General features: G+C 43.4%; 1 protein-coding gene across 3 annotated transcripts in view; it reads left to right on the top strand.

Moving 5' to 3' along the window:
* PEBP4 (phosphatidylethanolamine binding protein 4) overlaps positions 1-13,875 on the top strand; it is a gene marked incomplete at its 5' end in the record, with an annotated part of 251,895 nt that extends 238,020 nt beyond the window's left edge. For all 3 annotated transcript variants that reach the window (XM_083480758.1, XM_083480757.1, XM_083480756.1), the window contains one exon: positions 12,460-13,875. In XM_083480758.1, the coding sequence (XP_083336884.1) occupies positions 12,460-12,551 (92 nt within the window). In that variant the 3' untranslated portion in view covers positions 12,552-13,875. The remainder of the gene's footprint in view (positions 1-12,459) is intronic.
* Between the last annotated feature and the right edge of the window lie 4,225 nt (positions 13,876-18,100).

Raw genomic sequence — 18,100 nt, 5'->3', positions numbered from 1 at the left:
AATTGACCAATTCTATGAAGACTTACAACACCTTCTAGAAATGACACCAAAGAAGGATGTTCTTCTCATTATAGGGGATTGGAATGTTAAAGTAGGGAATCAAGAGATAAAAGGAACAACCGGCAAGTTTGGCCTTGGAGTTCAAAACAAAGCAGGGCAAAGGCTAATAGAGTTCTAGAGTTCTGCCAAGAGAACAAGCTGGTCATCACAAACACACTTTTCCAACAACACAAGAGACGACTACACATGGACAGCACCAGATGGGCAGCATCAAAATCAGATTGATTATATTGTCTGCAGCCAAAGATGGAGAAGCTCTATACAGTCAGCAAAAACAAGACCTGGAGCTGACTGTGGCTCAGATCATCAGCTTCTTATAGCAAAATTCAAGCCTAAACTGAAGAAAGTAGGAAAAACCACTGGGCCGGTAAGATACAATCTAAATCAAATCCCTTATGAATACACAGTGGAAGTGAGGAACAGGTTTAAGGATTTAGATTTGGTGGACAGAGTGCCTGAAGAACTATGGATGAAGGCTAGTGACATTATACAGGAGGCAGCAACGAAAACCATTCCAATGAAAAGGAAATACAAGAAAGCAAAGTGGCTGTCCAACGAGGCCTTACAAATAGCGGGAGAGAGAAGGCAAACAGAATGCGAGGGAGATAGAGAAAGATACAGGAAATTGAATGCAGATTTCCAAAAAATAGCAAGGAGAGACAAGAAGGCCTTCTTAAACGAGAAATGCAAAGAAATAGAGGAAAACAACAGAATGGGAAGAACCAGAGATCTGTTCAAGAAAATTGGAGATATGAAAAGAACATTTCGTTCAAAGATTACCATAATAAAGGACAAAAGTGGAAAGGACCTAACAGAAGCAGAAGACATCAAGAAGAGGTGGCAAGAATACACAGAAGAATTATACCAGAAAGATATGGATGTCTTGTACACCCCAGGTAGTGTGGTTGCTGACCTTGAGCCAGACATCCTGGAGAGTGAAGTCAAATGGGCCTTAAAAAGCACTGCAAATAACAAGGCCAGTGGAAGTGATGGTATTCCAGCTGAACTATTTAAAATTTTAAAAGATGATGCTGTTAAGGTGCTACACTCAATATGCCAGCAAGTTTGGAAAACTCAGCAGTGGCCAGAGGATTGGAGAAGATCAGTCTACATCCCAATCCCAAAGAAGGGCAGTGCCAAAGAATGCTCCAACTACCGCACATTTCACACGCTAGCAAGGTTATGCTTAAAATGCTACAAGGCAGGCTCAAGCAGTATGCGGACCGAGAACTCCCAGAAGTGCAAGCTGGATTTAGAAGAGGCAGAGGAACCAGAGACCAAATTGCAAACATGCGCTGGATTATGGAGAAAGCTAGAGAGTTCCAGAAAGACATCTACTTCTGCTTCATTGACTATGCAAAAACCTTTGACTGTGTCGACCACAGCAAATTACGGCAAGTTCTTAAAGAAATGGGAGTGCCTGATCACCGCATCTGTCTCCTGAGAAATCTCTATGTGGGACAAGAAGCTACAGTTAGAACTGGATATGGAACAACGGATTGGTTCAAAATTGGGAAAGGAGTACGGCAAGGCTGTATATTGTCTCCCTGCTTATTTAACTTATATGCAGAATTCATCATGCGAAAGGCTGGGCTGGATGAATCCCAAGCCGGAATTAAGATTGCTGGAAGAAATATCAACAACCTCAGATAAGCAGATGACACAACCTTGATGGCAGAAAGTGAGGAGGAATTAAAGAACCTTTTAATGAGGGTGAAAAAGGAGAGTGCAAAATATGGTCTGAAGCTCAACATCAAAAAAACGAAGATCATGGCCACTGGTCCCATCACCTCCTGGCAAATAGAAGGGGAAGAAATGGAGGCAGTGAGATATTTTACTTTCTTGGGCTCCATGATCACTGCAGATGGTGACAGCAGTCACGAAATTAAAAGATGCCTGCTTCTTGGGAAAAAAGCAATGACAAACCTAGACAGCATCTTAAAAAGCAGAGACATCAAAGGTCCGTATAGTTAAAGCCATGGTTTTCCCAGTAGTGATGTGTGGAAGTGAGAGCTGGACCATAAAGAAGGCTGATCACCGAAAAATTGATGCTTTTGAATTATGGTGTTGGAGGAGACTCTTGAGAGTCCCGTGGACTGCCAGAAAATCAAACCTCTCCATTCTTAAGGAGATCAGCCCTGAGTGCTCTCTGGAAGGACAGATCCTGAAGCTGAGGCTCCAAGACTTTGGCCACCTCATGAGAAGAGAAGACTCCCTGGAAAAGACCCTGATGTTGGGAAAGATTGAGGGCACAAGGAGAAGGGGACAACAGAGGACGAGATGGTTGGACAGTGTTCTCGAAGCTGCCAGGTTGAGTTTGACCAAACTGCGGGAGACAGTGGAAGACAGGAGTGCCTGGCGTGCTCTGGTCCGTGGGATCATGAAGAGTCGGACACGACTAAACGACTAAACAACAACAAAGTGCATCTAACTGCACACAGAGCCACAGAATGGTGCTAAAAGTTTCCTTTAGGAAGGGATGGAGAGAAAAGTTGCTTGATTGCCCCGCTTCCCAGCATTAGCAAGGCATACTTTGAGAAGGGATTGAAGAAGGCATCCGTGTACACAAGGCACAGCATATCCATTGACAGAGTTATTTAAGGAGATCTGCCTTACTTTTTTCAAGAAAAAAGAATTACAGCAATCTTACTGTCCGGCAAGAATTCCCAAGAATGGGATATCAAAGACCTGACACTCCCTACTACTTCTCTGTATGGCCGATATAGCTTCTCTGCCAAAAGCAGCCAAAAGCACAGAAAACTGAGAGAAGACTCTGTGTAGTACAAGACTAGTAGCAAAAACCAACTCCCAAAAGATTCTGTATCAAACCTTTTAAAAAGGTAATATTATAATCCTATTGCAGTATCATTCAGCTACAGGCTGTTGAGCTTTTAAACTGTGGATTTTTCTTGTGTCTACAGTTTTGGAATAATCTAGTACATTAGTATTATAAGTTGTCAAACAGCTGTGCCAGGATGTTGACTCTTACCAGAGAGGCTCTGCTACTAAAACACTTGATGTAAGATTATTTTTAGCTTTTTTTCACTGCTGAATCATAAAGCTATTCTCAGAATTTTCTGCCAAATTCACAGAGTACATTTATGAGGGGGGGTTTTTTAGATAAAATTTGTTGAAACAGATGACCTGATCATCCACCATATGGCTCCATTGTGAAGCATTTTGCCCAACGTTGTATTTTGACTTCTATACCAGTAAAGGCAGATAAAAATCACATATTGACTTTTACATTGTTGTCAGAAATATAAAAAGACAATAGAATCCAATGAATTACTTGGAGATATATTGGCAAATAAAACCATCCATTGCTGTGACGATACTGAGACCCAAGAACCATGTGGGAGTTGAGCTAGCAACCTTGACTTAGCATATTCTATCTGATCTTGCAAGACAAACTGTTAAATATCAAGCATGGTTTTAAAAATACTCTGAGATTAAGAAGGATCTAGGAATTATTGTTGTGATCTGTACTCTGCAGGGCAACAGGTGGACTATAAATAATATATTTCCATTTGAAAAGCATAGTCCGGCCAATGAAACGCAACTGAGTCTTAGGCATATTAGCAGTGGGGGCATTTATTGAAGCAGGCCCCTGCCCCACCCCAATGATGGTAGTCTCAGAGCTCTTGGTGGGCATGGAGCAGGAGCCCCCATGCTGGCACCCCCAGCACAGTCTGTCCTGGTGCTCCTCTCCGCCAGGGTTGGGTTCTCCAATGGGCTGGGCAGCACTAGGGGCACCTGCTTTGCCCCCCTCAAAAATTCACACCCGGGGCCAGGCTCCCTCTGCCCCCCATGCTATGCCCCTGGGAAAGAGACATTCTCCCACAGTTCGCTGACTGAGTAGCTGGGTGGCAGGTGCAGAGGAGAGTTGTGAATGTTTTTGCATTCTGTTCTTTGGACAGATCAGTTTCTCTTGGAGAAGAGTGTGTAATAGACAATGGCCCTGATACAATGAACACTCATACCACAAGGAATGCTAATACTTACAGCGCCTCATGTCTTCAATGACATGGGAAATGTTGCCTTTGAGCAAGCCCTAATTTAATACTACATATTAACATTGGCCAAAAGTACTGCTTGTAATTATGTATGTAAAGTCCTATTAATTTCATTGAAACTTAGTTGTATATAATTGTGCCCAATATTATGACCATAGCTTTCTTTGATGAGATCATAGATACTTCTGTAATTAAATTTCCTTCCAAAATACTTTCATGTACACTGAATGTAAAATTCAAGTAAAGGTTTTTCTACATTTATATTATTAATATTATTTTCCAAGTCTAGAAAATTCCATTTCACAAAACAGACTGAACTTTTAATGATAGACATAACTTCTTTTTTTGTAGAGGTTTTATTTTTATCATAAAGACCCCAGAGCTGCTTGCATACAAGAACATCAATAAAATGAAATAAAATAGTATGAAATAAATACAATTTTAAAATAATGTACAGTTTTAACCTCCAGTACAAACAAGGGTCCAGGTGGTGGTGGGGAATCAAGTTTCATCACGCAAAGACTTCATAAAAATTTAATGGCAGACATTCCTAAAGTTTCAAGTGTCCAGAAGAGGGCACTAAACTGTGGCCTCTGTTGGTCTTTAATTTAAATACTTCATTAAATCAGTGGGAAATGGAAAGAGGAAAGTGACACTAACTGAAGGAAGTTAAAGACAAATAAATCTTTGCAGAATTGTAGCAATTATGTTTGATATGTCCTCAGCATACTAGCAAGCTGTGTGAGATTTTTTCTGGATAGGGTGAATCTGTATGTATTTGTAGTTTTTTTCAGGGGTAATGGGAGCTGACACATTCAGCAGCATAGAGAAAAGTAAATGAAAATAGAAGATTATTTGACTGCAGTTGAGATAGAAAGATCACTTTGCCCTCTCGCTAAAAGGGATTTCTGTTCAAGATGTGTGTGTATGAACTGGATTCATAAACTTCATTCTGTAGATACTGGAACATCCCAAACCCAGTGAGGATTTTAGTGAGCTACATACCAAGACTGCCGCTTCCCTGATTAGGGCAGAGCCAGCTACCACACTGTGCTTCCATACATCCTGAGACTTGCATTGGTGAGAATTTGAATAGGGCATCCCTGTGTGGATCATACTAAAGATAAGAATTAATGCAAAGATCACATTGGGATAGGTTATGGTTAGCTACAGGAGTCAGCTCACATAATTTTTATTTATTTATTTATCCCTAGTATGTTTTAAGTATAGGGACATGGGTGGTGCTGTGGGTTAAACCACAGAGCCTAGCTGATCAGAAGGTCAGCAGTTTGAATCCCCACGAATCCCCACGACGGGGTGAGCTCCCGTTGCTCGGTCCCTGCTCCTGCCAACCTAGCAGTTCAAAAGCACATCAAAGTGCAAGTAGATAAATAGGTATCGCTCCGGCGGGAAGGTAAACCGCGTTTCCGTGCGCTGCTCTGATTTCGCCAGAAGCAGCTTAGTCATGCTGGCCACATGAACCGGAAAAACGGTCTACGGACAAATGTCGGCTCCATTGGCCACAACCCTAGAGTCGTCCACGACTGGACTCAACGGTTAGGGATCCTTTAGCTTTTATGTTTTAAGTATGCACCTAAAAATGTAAGGTGGTGATGTAATGAAATGTGTTTCCACTATCTTCTAAGTACACATCCCAAGGAGCCATAATGTTTACCTCAGCATAATGTCATCATGGTTTTTCTCTGCTGTTGGGTCCCCACTCCTCAATTGGTGAATTGTTGTTATATGTAAATGACTGTATAAAGATAATCTTAATATAAGCAAACCTTTGCTGCTGTAGAACTACCATTATTTGTGCAGTCTTTTTAGAATTAGCTAATGTTGTTCCAGAAGGAATCAGCTGGTCATAAACCATGGCAGCATGCTCTAAAACTGATTCTCTCCCGGTCCCTTTAGACCTTCACAGCCAACACTTGTATGAGCCCAGTATTTCTGCCTATGCAGCTGGAATTGGAGAATTTAAAAGGAATTAAGCAGAAGTATAAGGAATTCCTAGAACATCATCCAAACTCACCAGCTAGCTTCTCAGTAGGGGTTACCACTTGGCAGTCTCCTCAAGTTAAATGAACTGGGATACAACATGAGTGTGTTCAGCAGTGTAATCAAAACTACACAAGACTAGGCACTGTTAATGGCAAAAAGGATTCCCGCCTTCCGCCACTGGGACATCATTAATCTTTGCAGAAAAGCTTCAGGACCCCTTTCACCCAGAAGATGAGACAGATAAATTATAAAGCACCAACTCTGCTGATACCAGGACAAAGTATGACTGTGACTGTGTGAGTTCTTCTATCAGTGGTGAGAGTCAACATCCAGGATGTTATAGCCTGCAAAGCTATATGCTGGATGGTTTCTGGGCCCGTTCTTCTTGTGTCTGTGTGCTTAGTAACATGACCTTGGATTTGCACAGTGATACCACAGCCAGGCTCAGCTGTTTTGTTCAAAACAATGAAATGTTGATGGAGACATCCAGTTCATATGAATCATAGAATCATAGAGTTGGAAGAGACCACAAGGGCCATCGAGTCCAACCCCCCGCCATATGAGAAATGGTTGATGAAAACACACAGCAAGTAGGCTGCAAAAGAACTGCAGGATTACTGTGACAAGCAGTGAAGAGCAGAACTGTGCAATGGATAAATCTCAGCCTCAAGATACTGGTTAGTGTTGCTGTGGCAGGCAGAAGGGAAGAAAGATGTATGATGGTAATGGACTTGGCACTATCATGGGCCTTGAGAAGAAGATGGATTTTACTAAAAGTAGTTGTATGTTAGCAGAATGGGAGCAGAATCTGCATCACCCTGGGAGCATCAATACTCATTATCATCCCAAATGCCAAACGTTGGGCCTCTTGCTCTTATTTACAGTTTGGCTATTATGATTTGGACAAAACAGTTCTCTCCCCACTGTGCTTCACTATTGCCATCTGTTCAATAGAAACGATAGCAATGGAAAGAGCAGATGTTTGCTGTATGTTTTCAACTTCTTAGGCTGAGTAAGAGCTCCGATAAGGGCAAGACACTATGATATAATTCTGCAGGAAATGAGCTCCAACCATGGGCCAAGCCAAGTGTGAAGTCCCTCATTGTTCAGACACAGAATGGATTTCAGCCCTTCTGACCTACAGTGGCTCACTCTTCCTTCCTTCTTTCCCACCCCGACCCCTTTTTGGTTATTAAAGAGTTCTGGTGAGTCACCAACACCCAAGATTAGTGAATGAGTTGGCCATTTCATATCAAAGCAATAAGGATTGTAACATATTCACAAGAGAAAGAGAACTCAATCTCTGCTCTGTAAGGCGGGATTGGGGAAGAGGGCAGGAGTTCATTGAATTCCCACTTCAGCAAGCAAGTGTGGGCTTTGTCAGAGGGAGACAGGGAAGCTTGCGTCTCATGCCTTGTTTTTTATAAGGTCAAATATTTAAAGGAATGAAATGAAATATTGCAGGCACGTCCAACAGGTAGATCATGATCTACCAGTAGATTACTAGACATCTGTGGTAGATCACTGGTAGATCACTGGCTCCCCCCGAAGCAGCTCAACAACTTTGACCTGAACCCCAAAAATGGGGTAGATCACTGCCAGTTTTTAACTCTGTGAGTAGATTGCAGTCTCTTGGGAGTTGGCCACCCCTGAAATATTGGAAAGGTTTTTTAAAAAAATCCATTACCACAGTCGCTGTTGAGTATGAGACTCTTAATCTCAGGGTCATGGGTGTGAGTCCCATGTTCCTGTGTTGCAGGGGGTTGGACTAGATGACCCTCATGGTCTCTTCCAACTCTACAATTTTATGATTCTGTTATTCTATGAACCCATATCAAATACCTAGCATTAGGTCAAGTCTCCCTTACTTACCGTAATTGTTCTTTGCACCATCATCACAAGTTTTCCAGCACATACAGTGCATAGCTTTGCTTCACCGTCATCTAGCCATTTTGGCAGAAGGGTTAAGAACATCAGATGAGCTAATGGCCCATCTAGTTCACCATCTGTTTTGTCACCTGGGCAGGTAAGGTCACGCCCACCTTTAGTCACATGCAGAGGAAGTTTGTCCCAGCCCAGGAGGATACAGGAAGTTTTCTACTGGCTGAACCAAGCATCCCCTTGCATGTCCACTCTAGGAATGAGGACTTGACTGCTGTGTTTCACATCCCACACTTACTCCCCACATCCCAGTCAATTTTTCCAGCTTCCATGGAAACGTAGAGATTGATAAGAGGCTGGATGCATCCTTAAACTGGAAAGTGGTCTGTTGAGTATATACATGTTTACCTATTTGATGGCACTGGTTAGGTTTCTATCCTCAGCTCCATTTGTAATTTGTGATTGTCGGGACTAGGCCAAGACTCTGAGAAGCCATATTTGAATCCACACCCATGAGGGTCTTTCTCAACTAAGGGATTGGGTTTTCTTTTGCTGAACTGGAGAGAGGAAGCTGTCAGTGCATGCAGAGGATGCTGCACTATTGACCGGGCAAGAGCAGAAAGCCAAACACATCGTATTTATTTTATTCTTAGCCAACATTGCCTGTCGGTCAAAGGGGCTAATGCTGGAACTCCTATTTCCAAGTGCTATGCCTCTAAGGTGTGTGAGGCATGAACCAACACATTCCTAGGGGGCCCACTAATCTAAACTCCAGTCCAATTTTGAATCCCCTATAGTAGTAAGTACCCTTTTATAGTACACAAAGTGCTGGTCCGCCCAGTGAATTTTATAGATTATTAGGGGCTTGCAATGAAAACTCAGGTGTCCAAACTAAGCAATCTCTCTGCAATACCACATTTGATAGCATGAGTAAGGGTCAAAGTTGGCAAGTACTAAATATGGTACCTGTCATTGCACACCACAACTCAGATATGTGATTGTGAGAGGTCATAAAAGGGAGTCTCCTCTTTGTCATGTGAGGAAAACCTCACATGACAATTTTTTTTATTTTGCATGGAACTTGGTAAGTTGCTTTTTCTGCTTGTATACAATGCAAGGTGGTGTTCCTGAATCAGCTCAATTAGACTGCATAAACACCAGACATTTAAAGCACCTTCCTCCCTGCCCCGCCCCGCTCCCCCAAAAAAGAATCCTGGGAAGTGTAGTTTACCTCTCACCCAGCTACAGCTCCCAGCACCCTTAACAACTACATTACCCAGGTTCATTTGGGGGAAATTCGTGTGCTTTAAATGCGTTTTAAATGTATGGTGTGTATGCATGCAGCAAGCCAGATGCAGAATCAATTGCTGCTGTAATTTGAGTTTGCTCCCTCAGTAAAGAACGGAGGACTCTTTGGGGAAAGTGAATGAACTGACATTGCACAATGTGTACTCTCCTAATTATGGGAGCAGCTTAAGCTCCATGACTGACACTTCCTTGGGGTTAACCCAAAACTGCCAACTTTGTATGGAGGGAGCAAGAAACAAGGATTGCTGTAGAGCAGGGGCTTTCTTCTCATTTAGTAGCAGAACAGCAGTGCATAGAAGCTCCGTGCTCTTGCTCTCCAGCACTGAGCCACAAGGAGCCACCAGGCACGTAGAAGCATGTCCCTCGACTGGTTCCTCTTTCAGTTTGTGGCAGCAAAGGGAAGGCGCTTGAACTCAGCTGCATCCTTGCTTGTTCATTGCTGGACTCATTGCCTTGGAGGCAGATGATGAAGCAACCAAATTTTGCTCACTGTTTTGCAAGAGCTGCAGGGTTGGTTGGTTTGTTATGTTCATTAAACCTCAAGATCTGAATTTAGATAAAGCAGGCAGTCTTCCTGGCCCAGCAACAATCACAAGGAAGGCAGCATGGACAGGTGCAGAAGGAGAAGAATGGGGTCATAACAACCAGTCTCCAACCAAACGAAGACCCAAGGTCTAGCCCAGTCATGTGTCAAGATTGTAATCAAATGACTTTAGTTCCCAGGATGCTAAGCACTGGTGAGTCTAGGCAGAAGCTGCAGTTTTACCAATTCCACTGCCTGAAGGAAATGAATTAAAAGAACTGAGCTACCTTACTGTCATTTCCTGCCTCCCTGCCATTTTATCTAACGCATGGCAACATTTTTCTTAACAATTAAATGTAACTGAGGCAGGACAATGCTTTGGGGACCTCTACCCTATTCTTTATTGTGGGTCAATGGGAGTTGACCTACTATTGATTAGCTGCTTCTGTAGTTAAAAGATTAGGAAGTTTGAGCGTGACAATTTAAGCAATAGATATGTTTGTTGCGTGTACACCAGTGGGAAGTGTAGGCAAAATACACAATGGCATGGGCGTAGCTAGGATTTATTGGAGGCAGGCTTTATGCTGGGGGGCAGAACCTCAAGTATTTTGTATTGATTTACTTGTTTTAGGGGGCGGGTGCCCCCCAACCCCCCCCCCCAAGTTATATCCCTGTACAATGGCTTGGTTAATTAGACTGCATATGCCTGCAGGCTTCTGGAGAGGAGCTTGTGGCTGCTTTGCTGGTCTCTTTTGTGCCATGGTACACTAAGCTTAGCCAAGGTTTGACCTAGTGGCTCATGGTCAAGTTCCTTTAAGCCATGATGGCCATGTGGAACCTTGAGGTTCAGAGACAATATGTCTCTGAGCAGCACCTGTTGTGAAACAAGAGCAGGAGAGGTCTACTGCTTGGGAATTAACCAGAAGACCTGCTTGTCCATTCTGGGAATCAGGATACTGGCCTAGATGGACCCACAGATGTGTATCCACAAAGGTTTTTCTTGTGTTCTTATGAACAGTCAGAGGCACCATAAGCAATGGGAAAGCTTCGCCACAATGAGAGCAATTTGCAGTGTGCGCATTTCTCTCTTTAGGTCCTTAAAGCTCTAAACATGAAATGTGCAGTTTCCTGCTGCCTTCAGCTGAAGAAATAGGAGCAGGAGCTATTGCAGTAGGTATCAGAGTTGGTCTGGGTGAAAAGTGTCTGGGGCAATGAAGCCTCAGCAGGTGGGGAGAAGGATGTTCCCCTCATCTATACAAAGCTTTCATTGTAAAAATTAGCCCCACCCAATGCCAGCTTTATTGATGAATGAAGAAGAAATGGGACTTTCCCCCTTGTGCAGAATTTGGCCTTGAAGCCATACGTACTTCATGACTCACCCTGTGACTTCTTCACAGAATGTTGCAGCCATGGCTGCCCAAGCAAGTTAATGGGCGGGAAAGCAAGCTCTCTGAGACTAGATACAATTTCACTTCTTGTTTCTCTGTTGTTGTTGTTCTCTGTCCATGGTTCTCAGGTCATGGGATTAGAAGCTTGAGGGAAATACGTTTTTCATTTAGAAACCACTGGTTGTCCTCTTCTCCCACAGGCTGTGTACACACAAACCTGTTTGTAGCACTAAAATGTAGGTTTTCCCCAATCTAGAATCATTCCTTCTTGTCCTCAACATACTGCCTTCAATTTAGATTGATTCTGGACCCTGCTGTCCACAAGGGTAGATGTCATTCCTTGATACACATTTAAAAGCCCTCCTCTTGATCAGCTTATCCTTGCCTTTTCCTCTCGGCTTTGTGGGTCTTGAATTTGCATGCCACTTACTTCCATTGATTGTTGCAGCCCTGCAAAATGAGATTTTGAAAAAGGAAAACGGTGTACAGGCTCGCTCCTCCTCTTCCACGGTTACTGGTGCTTCATTTGTGTGCAGGTCTGGAAATTTGAGTCTAGCACACAGGTGCCTCCAGGGTGTGTGTGACTGAATGTGCCTGCTCAACTTGACTGCGACAAGTGGACAGAGATGGAGGTGGAGACAACACGAAATGCTGACTAGAGGAATGAATGGGAAAACATGAGTTTTCAGGAGTCTTTCCCCAAGTAAAATCTAGCCCCGGACTAGATTAAAAATGAAACAGCTAGGCCCAAACTTAATGGCAAGTTGGTTGTGACCTTAGACGGCAACAGCATCACTGTGTGAGAGAGAAATCAATACAGTATTATGTGACTACCACAATCTGAACTTCCCATGGTAAGCTTGAGGCTGTTTGCAGCAGTGTGGTGGTGGAAGCTGAAATGAGTGTACTCCCTAATTTTGTGTTCTGCTCCCCATTACATCCATTTTGTGACTGATGCCCACAGCACTTTCTGAAAATTCAAAATGTATGCTCTGGTCCAATAAGTTTGGCGACCCCTGAGCTTAACCGTGTCACCACGCACAGCTTACTTCCCCACAGTCTGTCTGCTTTCTCCCACCCCCAAATGTCAGGACACATTTCTTCTCAGCCAACCTCCAACAGATGAAGAGGTTCCAGATGATGAGAAAGCAAAGGGAGGATCCAGCTGATGCTCTACTTGCGCTCCTGTTGGATATGTGATTGAAGTAGTTTGTCCATCATCACATGTAGCTTGATCCTGAGTAAGAGTAAGAATTTGTCATTTCTCTTCCCTTTCCAGGTTCCTGGGACATGGAGAACTTTGTGGATTACTCTCACCTTGGGACCCCTGTGGCTTCAACCCAGTTTATCACTAAGAACTACAACAACTAGCAAGATCAGCAGCAATATTCCCCTTTCAGCTGAAATGCTTGGCTTGATCCCTTTTTCTCTTTGAAAACTAAGAGTGAATCATCTCCATGCAGCACCAGGCTCTTGGTGTGACTTGCCAGCTCAGAGGACATCATAGATGTTGCTATGATTTAGTCTTACAATTCCAGCCTTCGTCTAGTTCACTTTGGCATGAAGAGTAACATGTAAAAGACTCCAACTTCCCAGACATTTTGCAGTATATGGGATGGAGGCAGAATCTGCAGGACTTGTGTGGAGCTGAATGTGTCCTTAGGGTTCTTTTTATATTAGCCTGGATCAAAATGACAACAGTCTGGTTCCAACAGTTGCTTTTCTAACTAACCTATTATCTCACACACATCTCTGCCGCTAATCAGCTAGATTCCTGGAGGGTGGGTCTTGAAATCATAACCATGCATATTTTCCAGCAAGCCAGGTTGTGCTCCCTTTATACTAACACTGTTTGCATAAAAAGAAAGTAGAGGTTATGGCTCTGGAATCCACTGGTTACACGTGTCCCACTCAGGGTTATCCACACTTACCTTTCCTCTGCTCTTTCCAGGCTCTACAGCTCCATGCAGGAGTGCCCCCCCTTTTTTTCTTTGCTCCGAAGTTTTTCAAATATGCTCTTGAAAGCTGAATTGGAGCAAACAGCAAACACTGGAAAACCCAAATTGTCAGTTTCTCCAATTCAGCTTTAAAGAGCAGGTTTTCCTGGGGAAAGCTCCAGAGTGGGGGAAAATTGTGCTCAGTCACCAAACTTTAACACACGGACCTGTGCCTAGAAAGAACAGGGCAAAAGGTAAGCATGCATGAGCCTTCAGCGTGTTTAATAATACGAATTGGTCTCAGACTAATTATTTCTTAAGTCAGGCATAAACAAGAGAACCTCTAGTGCAATCCACAACATATCATCATCTAAGTAGCAGCAGTATTAGAAGACAGAATATATTTAACAACTGGAGACCTTTCAAATCATTTGAGTTCTATCCAATGCTGACAAAGTTTTAAGAGCCACAGCAGGAATGTTCTTTCCTATCCAGGCTGTTTTTAACTGTTACTATTATTGAAAGGCCCAATCAGAGCTTCAGCCATGTGTCCTGGAGCTGCACAGACTCTTCTTGCTTTAGGTATTTCATTGGCACTAAATTGCCCATCTCGACTCTTTTATAGTACTTCCCTTCATGGTTGTCTTTCCAGACATTATGGTGTTTCTGTGTGTGTGTGTGTGTGTTTGCCACACACCCCAAGTAGTAACACCTACTATTCATTGCAGCAATCACAATAAAGCAACAGCAGGATTTGACTCTGGTTTCCTATAGCTTTCCTATTCCAGGGTTGTGAAACAATCTCATTCTTGCAGCGCCTGGCATGTTTCAGTATATAAAATCATAGCCAAAACAGTAAAACATCAACCATACTCAACATCAACTTGACTGTGTAAAAGGCTCCGGGTTCAATTCCTGCCCTGCCCTGGTAAAGCTGGAAAAGACTTTGGTCTGAAACACAGACTGGACAGTTGATCAGTGTAGACAAGACATTCTCCAAGTGTGGTGTGTGGACTGCTGGTGGTCCATGAACTCCATTGATATGGTCTATGCTGGAAAAGTTGCAGAACAATCAAGGAAATCTGTCCTGGACCCTGCACTTGCTTAATTTTTTTCTAGCAGAGATTGAGACTTTTTTGACCAGTGTAAGATTACTGAACTGGTTAGCAAAGTCCCGGCCTTTGGCATGTGACTATTGTATCAGGGCACTGGTGCAATCTATGAATCTTTCTCTTACCATTTACCAGTTAAAGTGCCTCTTTTCAGTGGCCTGGCTTAGGACCTGTGAATTTCAATCAGATTTTGATGATGGTGCTGAAGGAAAAAACAAAGACCATGTTATTTTTCCACATATTTAATACAGAAGCAAAACAAGTGAAACTCTAGAATGTAGAATGACAAAGTTTATTAAGCGGTCTGACAAAACTCTCAGCAATTTTCAAGTGGTCTGCAGGGGGGGGGGCAGTTGTGTAGCGTAGGGGTGTCGGGGATGCCGTTGCTCCAGGCGCACATTGAGGGGAGGGCATGAACCAGGCACAAGCCCCCCCCCCCCCCGAGATCTGTGAAGGCAGGGTAAGTGGAAAGTGAAGAGCACCCTCTATGCCCCCTGCTTGCCCAGTGGTGGGAGCTGAGTGAGTGCACTCTGCCCCTGCCTGGCGCATGTGCACTCACCCTGGACACTGGCGGAGAGTGCTACGCCCCTGGGAGGGGAAGGAGTTTAAGAACTTCTGGTGAAGAGAATACTGAGATAGGTGGACCAATGGACTGACTTAGGTATAAGGCACATTCCTGTGATTTCTCTTCAGAAGGAAAAGTGTATTTCTGCCTAGCAGAGCCTTGCTGACTCAGTCATCCTAACAGGACCGACCATTCTGGATAACACACAATTGTCACAGCAAGGCCATCAATCAAAACATGCAGCTTACAGGTGCATGCTTTCTTCAGTGAACACTCTCCCCACCATGTTTTGGTATCCTCCTTTTGCCCCTTTCCCCAGGAACTCTGACATGATAAGAGAGGGCAGCATATTAGTTCCAGAGCATGAAAAACCAAGTCGTGCTTGTGTTTTCATCTACAGACCTAGATTTAGAAAGATGACTATTGGCTTCTATAACCAGTAGAAAAATCTAAGAAGCAGAAACGTCAGGTGTTTGTTTGAAAGCTGCTATGTCCCAGTGGTTGTAGAACAGAGCTGGATGGCCCAAGACAATTTAACATAATCATCCAGCATCAGCATATTCCTAAACCATCCTTCATCCAAAGAATGCAGAGTACAAAATATAAAACCACACAAAAATCTTACAAGAACACATACAATCTTAAAACATCATATAATACACCACAAAGGTCAAGACTGTCTCATACTAAATGTCCAACATGGCCTTACTATTTCATTTCCTCCCAAATATTTGAGTGAATAAGTATGTCTTCACCTGGTATTGGAAAGATAAGACTGAGGGGGGCAGTCATAATTGGGGGCCACAATGAAGCAGGTGCTGGCATGTAGCACCACCTGCAGAGCTTCTCCCAATGAGCCCAGATTGAAACATCCTAGAGAAGGTGCTCCAACAAGCATTTGGAGTCCCAAGTTATTCAGGACTTTGAAGAGTTTGGATTTGATATCCCTCCTTTCACTCCCCTTCAGGAGTCTCAAAGCGGCTAACATTCTCCTTTCCCTTCCTCCCCCACAACAAACACTCTGTGAGGTGAGTGGGGCTGAGAGACTTCAAAGAAGTGTGACTGGCCCAAGGTCACCCAGCAGCTGCAGATGGAGGAGCAGGGAAGCGAACCTGGTTCACCAGATTACGAGTCCTCTGCTCTTAACCACTACACCACACTGGCTCTTTGTAGACTAAAGTCAAAACCTTCAATAAGGCATGGTGCCACAGGGGCAGCCAGTCCAACTCCTGAAGGATTGGGGTATTGTGACTCCACCTAGAAATATGATACAGCAGCTAACCTTCAGTGTTTTGCACTACGTGCAGCTTCCAGGACATCTCCAAGAGCAGCCCCACACAAAGAACATTGCCCTAATCTAATTGTATTCTGGAACATAGATAATAGTGCCTAGGTGAGCCTGGTCCAGAAATGGCCATAGCTGATAATGATGATAATGATAATGATAATGATAATGATAATGCTAATGATAATGCTAATGATAATGATTTATTATTATTATTATTATTATTATTATTATTATTATTATTATTATTATTATTACCCCACCCATCTGGCTGGGTTTCCCCAGCCACTCTGGGCTGCTTCCAAAAAAAATATCAAAATACTGTAATACATCAAACATTAAAAGCTTCCCTAAACAGGGCTGCCTTCAGATGTCTTCTAAAAGTCTGGTAGTAGGCATCTGTTGGCCTTTGAGAACAGGATGCTAGACGAGATGGGCAATAGCTAATATCAGCAGGCTCTTCTAATATTCTGCTGTGGTAAATTCCCATGACAGCACTGGGGAGTCTGCTTGAGGTCCTGGCTCACCCACACACACAACCCCGGTTCATTACATTTTACTAGGGCCAGGTTTATGTTTGCTGTCTGCTGCAGAAAAAAGCCAATAGCAGTGTCCTTGCACTTCCCATTGGAGCTTGCTCGAGAATTTGCTTGCTCAACCCCTTGACAAGGAAAAAGACCTGTTCCATACTGGTCCCTGGATTATGGAACCATATAATTATTATTATTATTATTATTATTATTTATTATTTATTATTTATACCCCGCCCATCTGGCTAGGTTTCCCCAGCCACTCCGGGTGGCTTCCAAAAGAATATTAAAATACTGTGATACATCAAACATTAAAAGCTTCCCTAAACAGGGCTGCCTTCAGATGTCTTCTAAAAGTCTGGTAGTTGTTGTTCTCTTTGACATCTGGTGGGAGGGCGTTCCACAGGGAGGGTGCCACTACCGAGAAGGCCCTCTGCCTGGTTCCCTGTAACTTGGCTTCTCGCAGTGAGGGAACCGCCAGAAGGCCCTCGGCGCTGGACCTCAGTGTCCGGGCTGAACGATGGAGGTGGAGACGCTTCTTCAGATATACTAGACCGAGGCCGTTGAGGGCTTTAAAGGTAAACACCAACACTTTGAATTGTGCTCGGAAACGTACTGAACCAGCCAGGTCTTGGCCTATGCGTTCCTTGCTTCCTGGGGCCACTTGGGTCTCTCATGTCAGCTTAGAAAGGAAACAGTGCCGTAAGCTGAAATAGCATGATATGCATTTCCGACCCACAGCATTTCTAGGTCTCATGAATGTCTGTCATGATTCCATTTCCAGAGTGATGCAAGCTTCGTAAGGACTGGTTCTTAGCATAGATGAGGGAAAGAGGAAGCTTTGGCTTGTAACAGACCACAAGCAAAGAGGAAGAAAGTCCAAAACACACAACCCTAGTTGCTTTGTGAGTTAAAATTAGAAGCAAGAGGAAATGACAGTTCAGCGTGTCATGGAAGTCAGCTAAAGTGGGACCTCTCTTTTTTATATTTATCATTCGTAGAGGGTGTAATTGGTGTTTCAGATTAAGGCTGAGGAGCCAGTAGAAATGAAAGGTCACACTTTGTTGACATCCTGTCGTCAGACTATAGTCATCCTTTCCTCTCTGCCTTTAATTCCTTGTGGCGAGCATGTTTACTTTGGAGAGAAAGGGAGTTGGGAGAGTCAGATGTTAACTCTCTAGGAAACTATCCCTGTCCCTTTTTTCTTGTTTTGCTTCTAATTGTGATACAGAGAAAAATGGCAATGCTCAGAGTAGACCCATTGAAATTAATAAACATTGCTAACTTAGGTCCATTAATTTCAATGGGCCTGGTCTGAGGAGAAGTCAGTTGGATACAACCCAATGCTTGGAGTGACCCACAGGGTCTTACTTCTGAGCAGCCTTGTGCTGTCAATTTGTTGCATCCAAGCATCAACTGGGATCAGTGCAATCCTAACCATGGCTATTCAGAAGTAAGTCCTATTGAATTCAATGGGGCACATTCCCAGGT

This window comes from Podarcis liolepis (assembly GCF_965112155.1).
Source record: "Podarcis liolepis genome assembly, chromosome: 16".
NCBI lineage: Eukaryota > Metazoa > Chordata > Lepidosauria > Squamata > Lacertidae > Podarcis > Podarcis liolepis.
The sequence above is the reverse complement of the archived record's forward strand: the minus strand, read 5'-3'. Positions and strand labels throughout refer to the sequence as shown.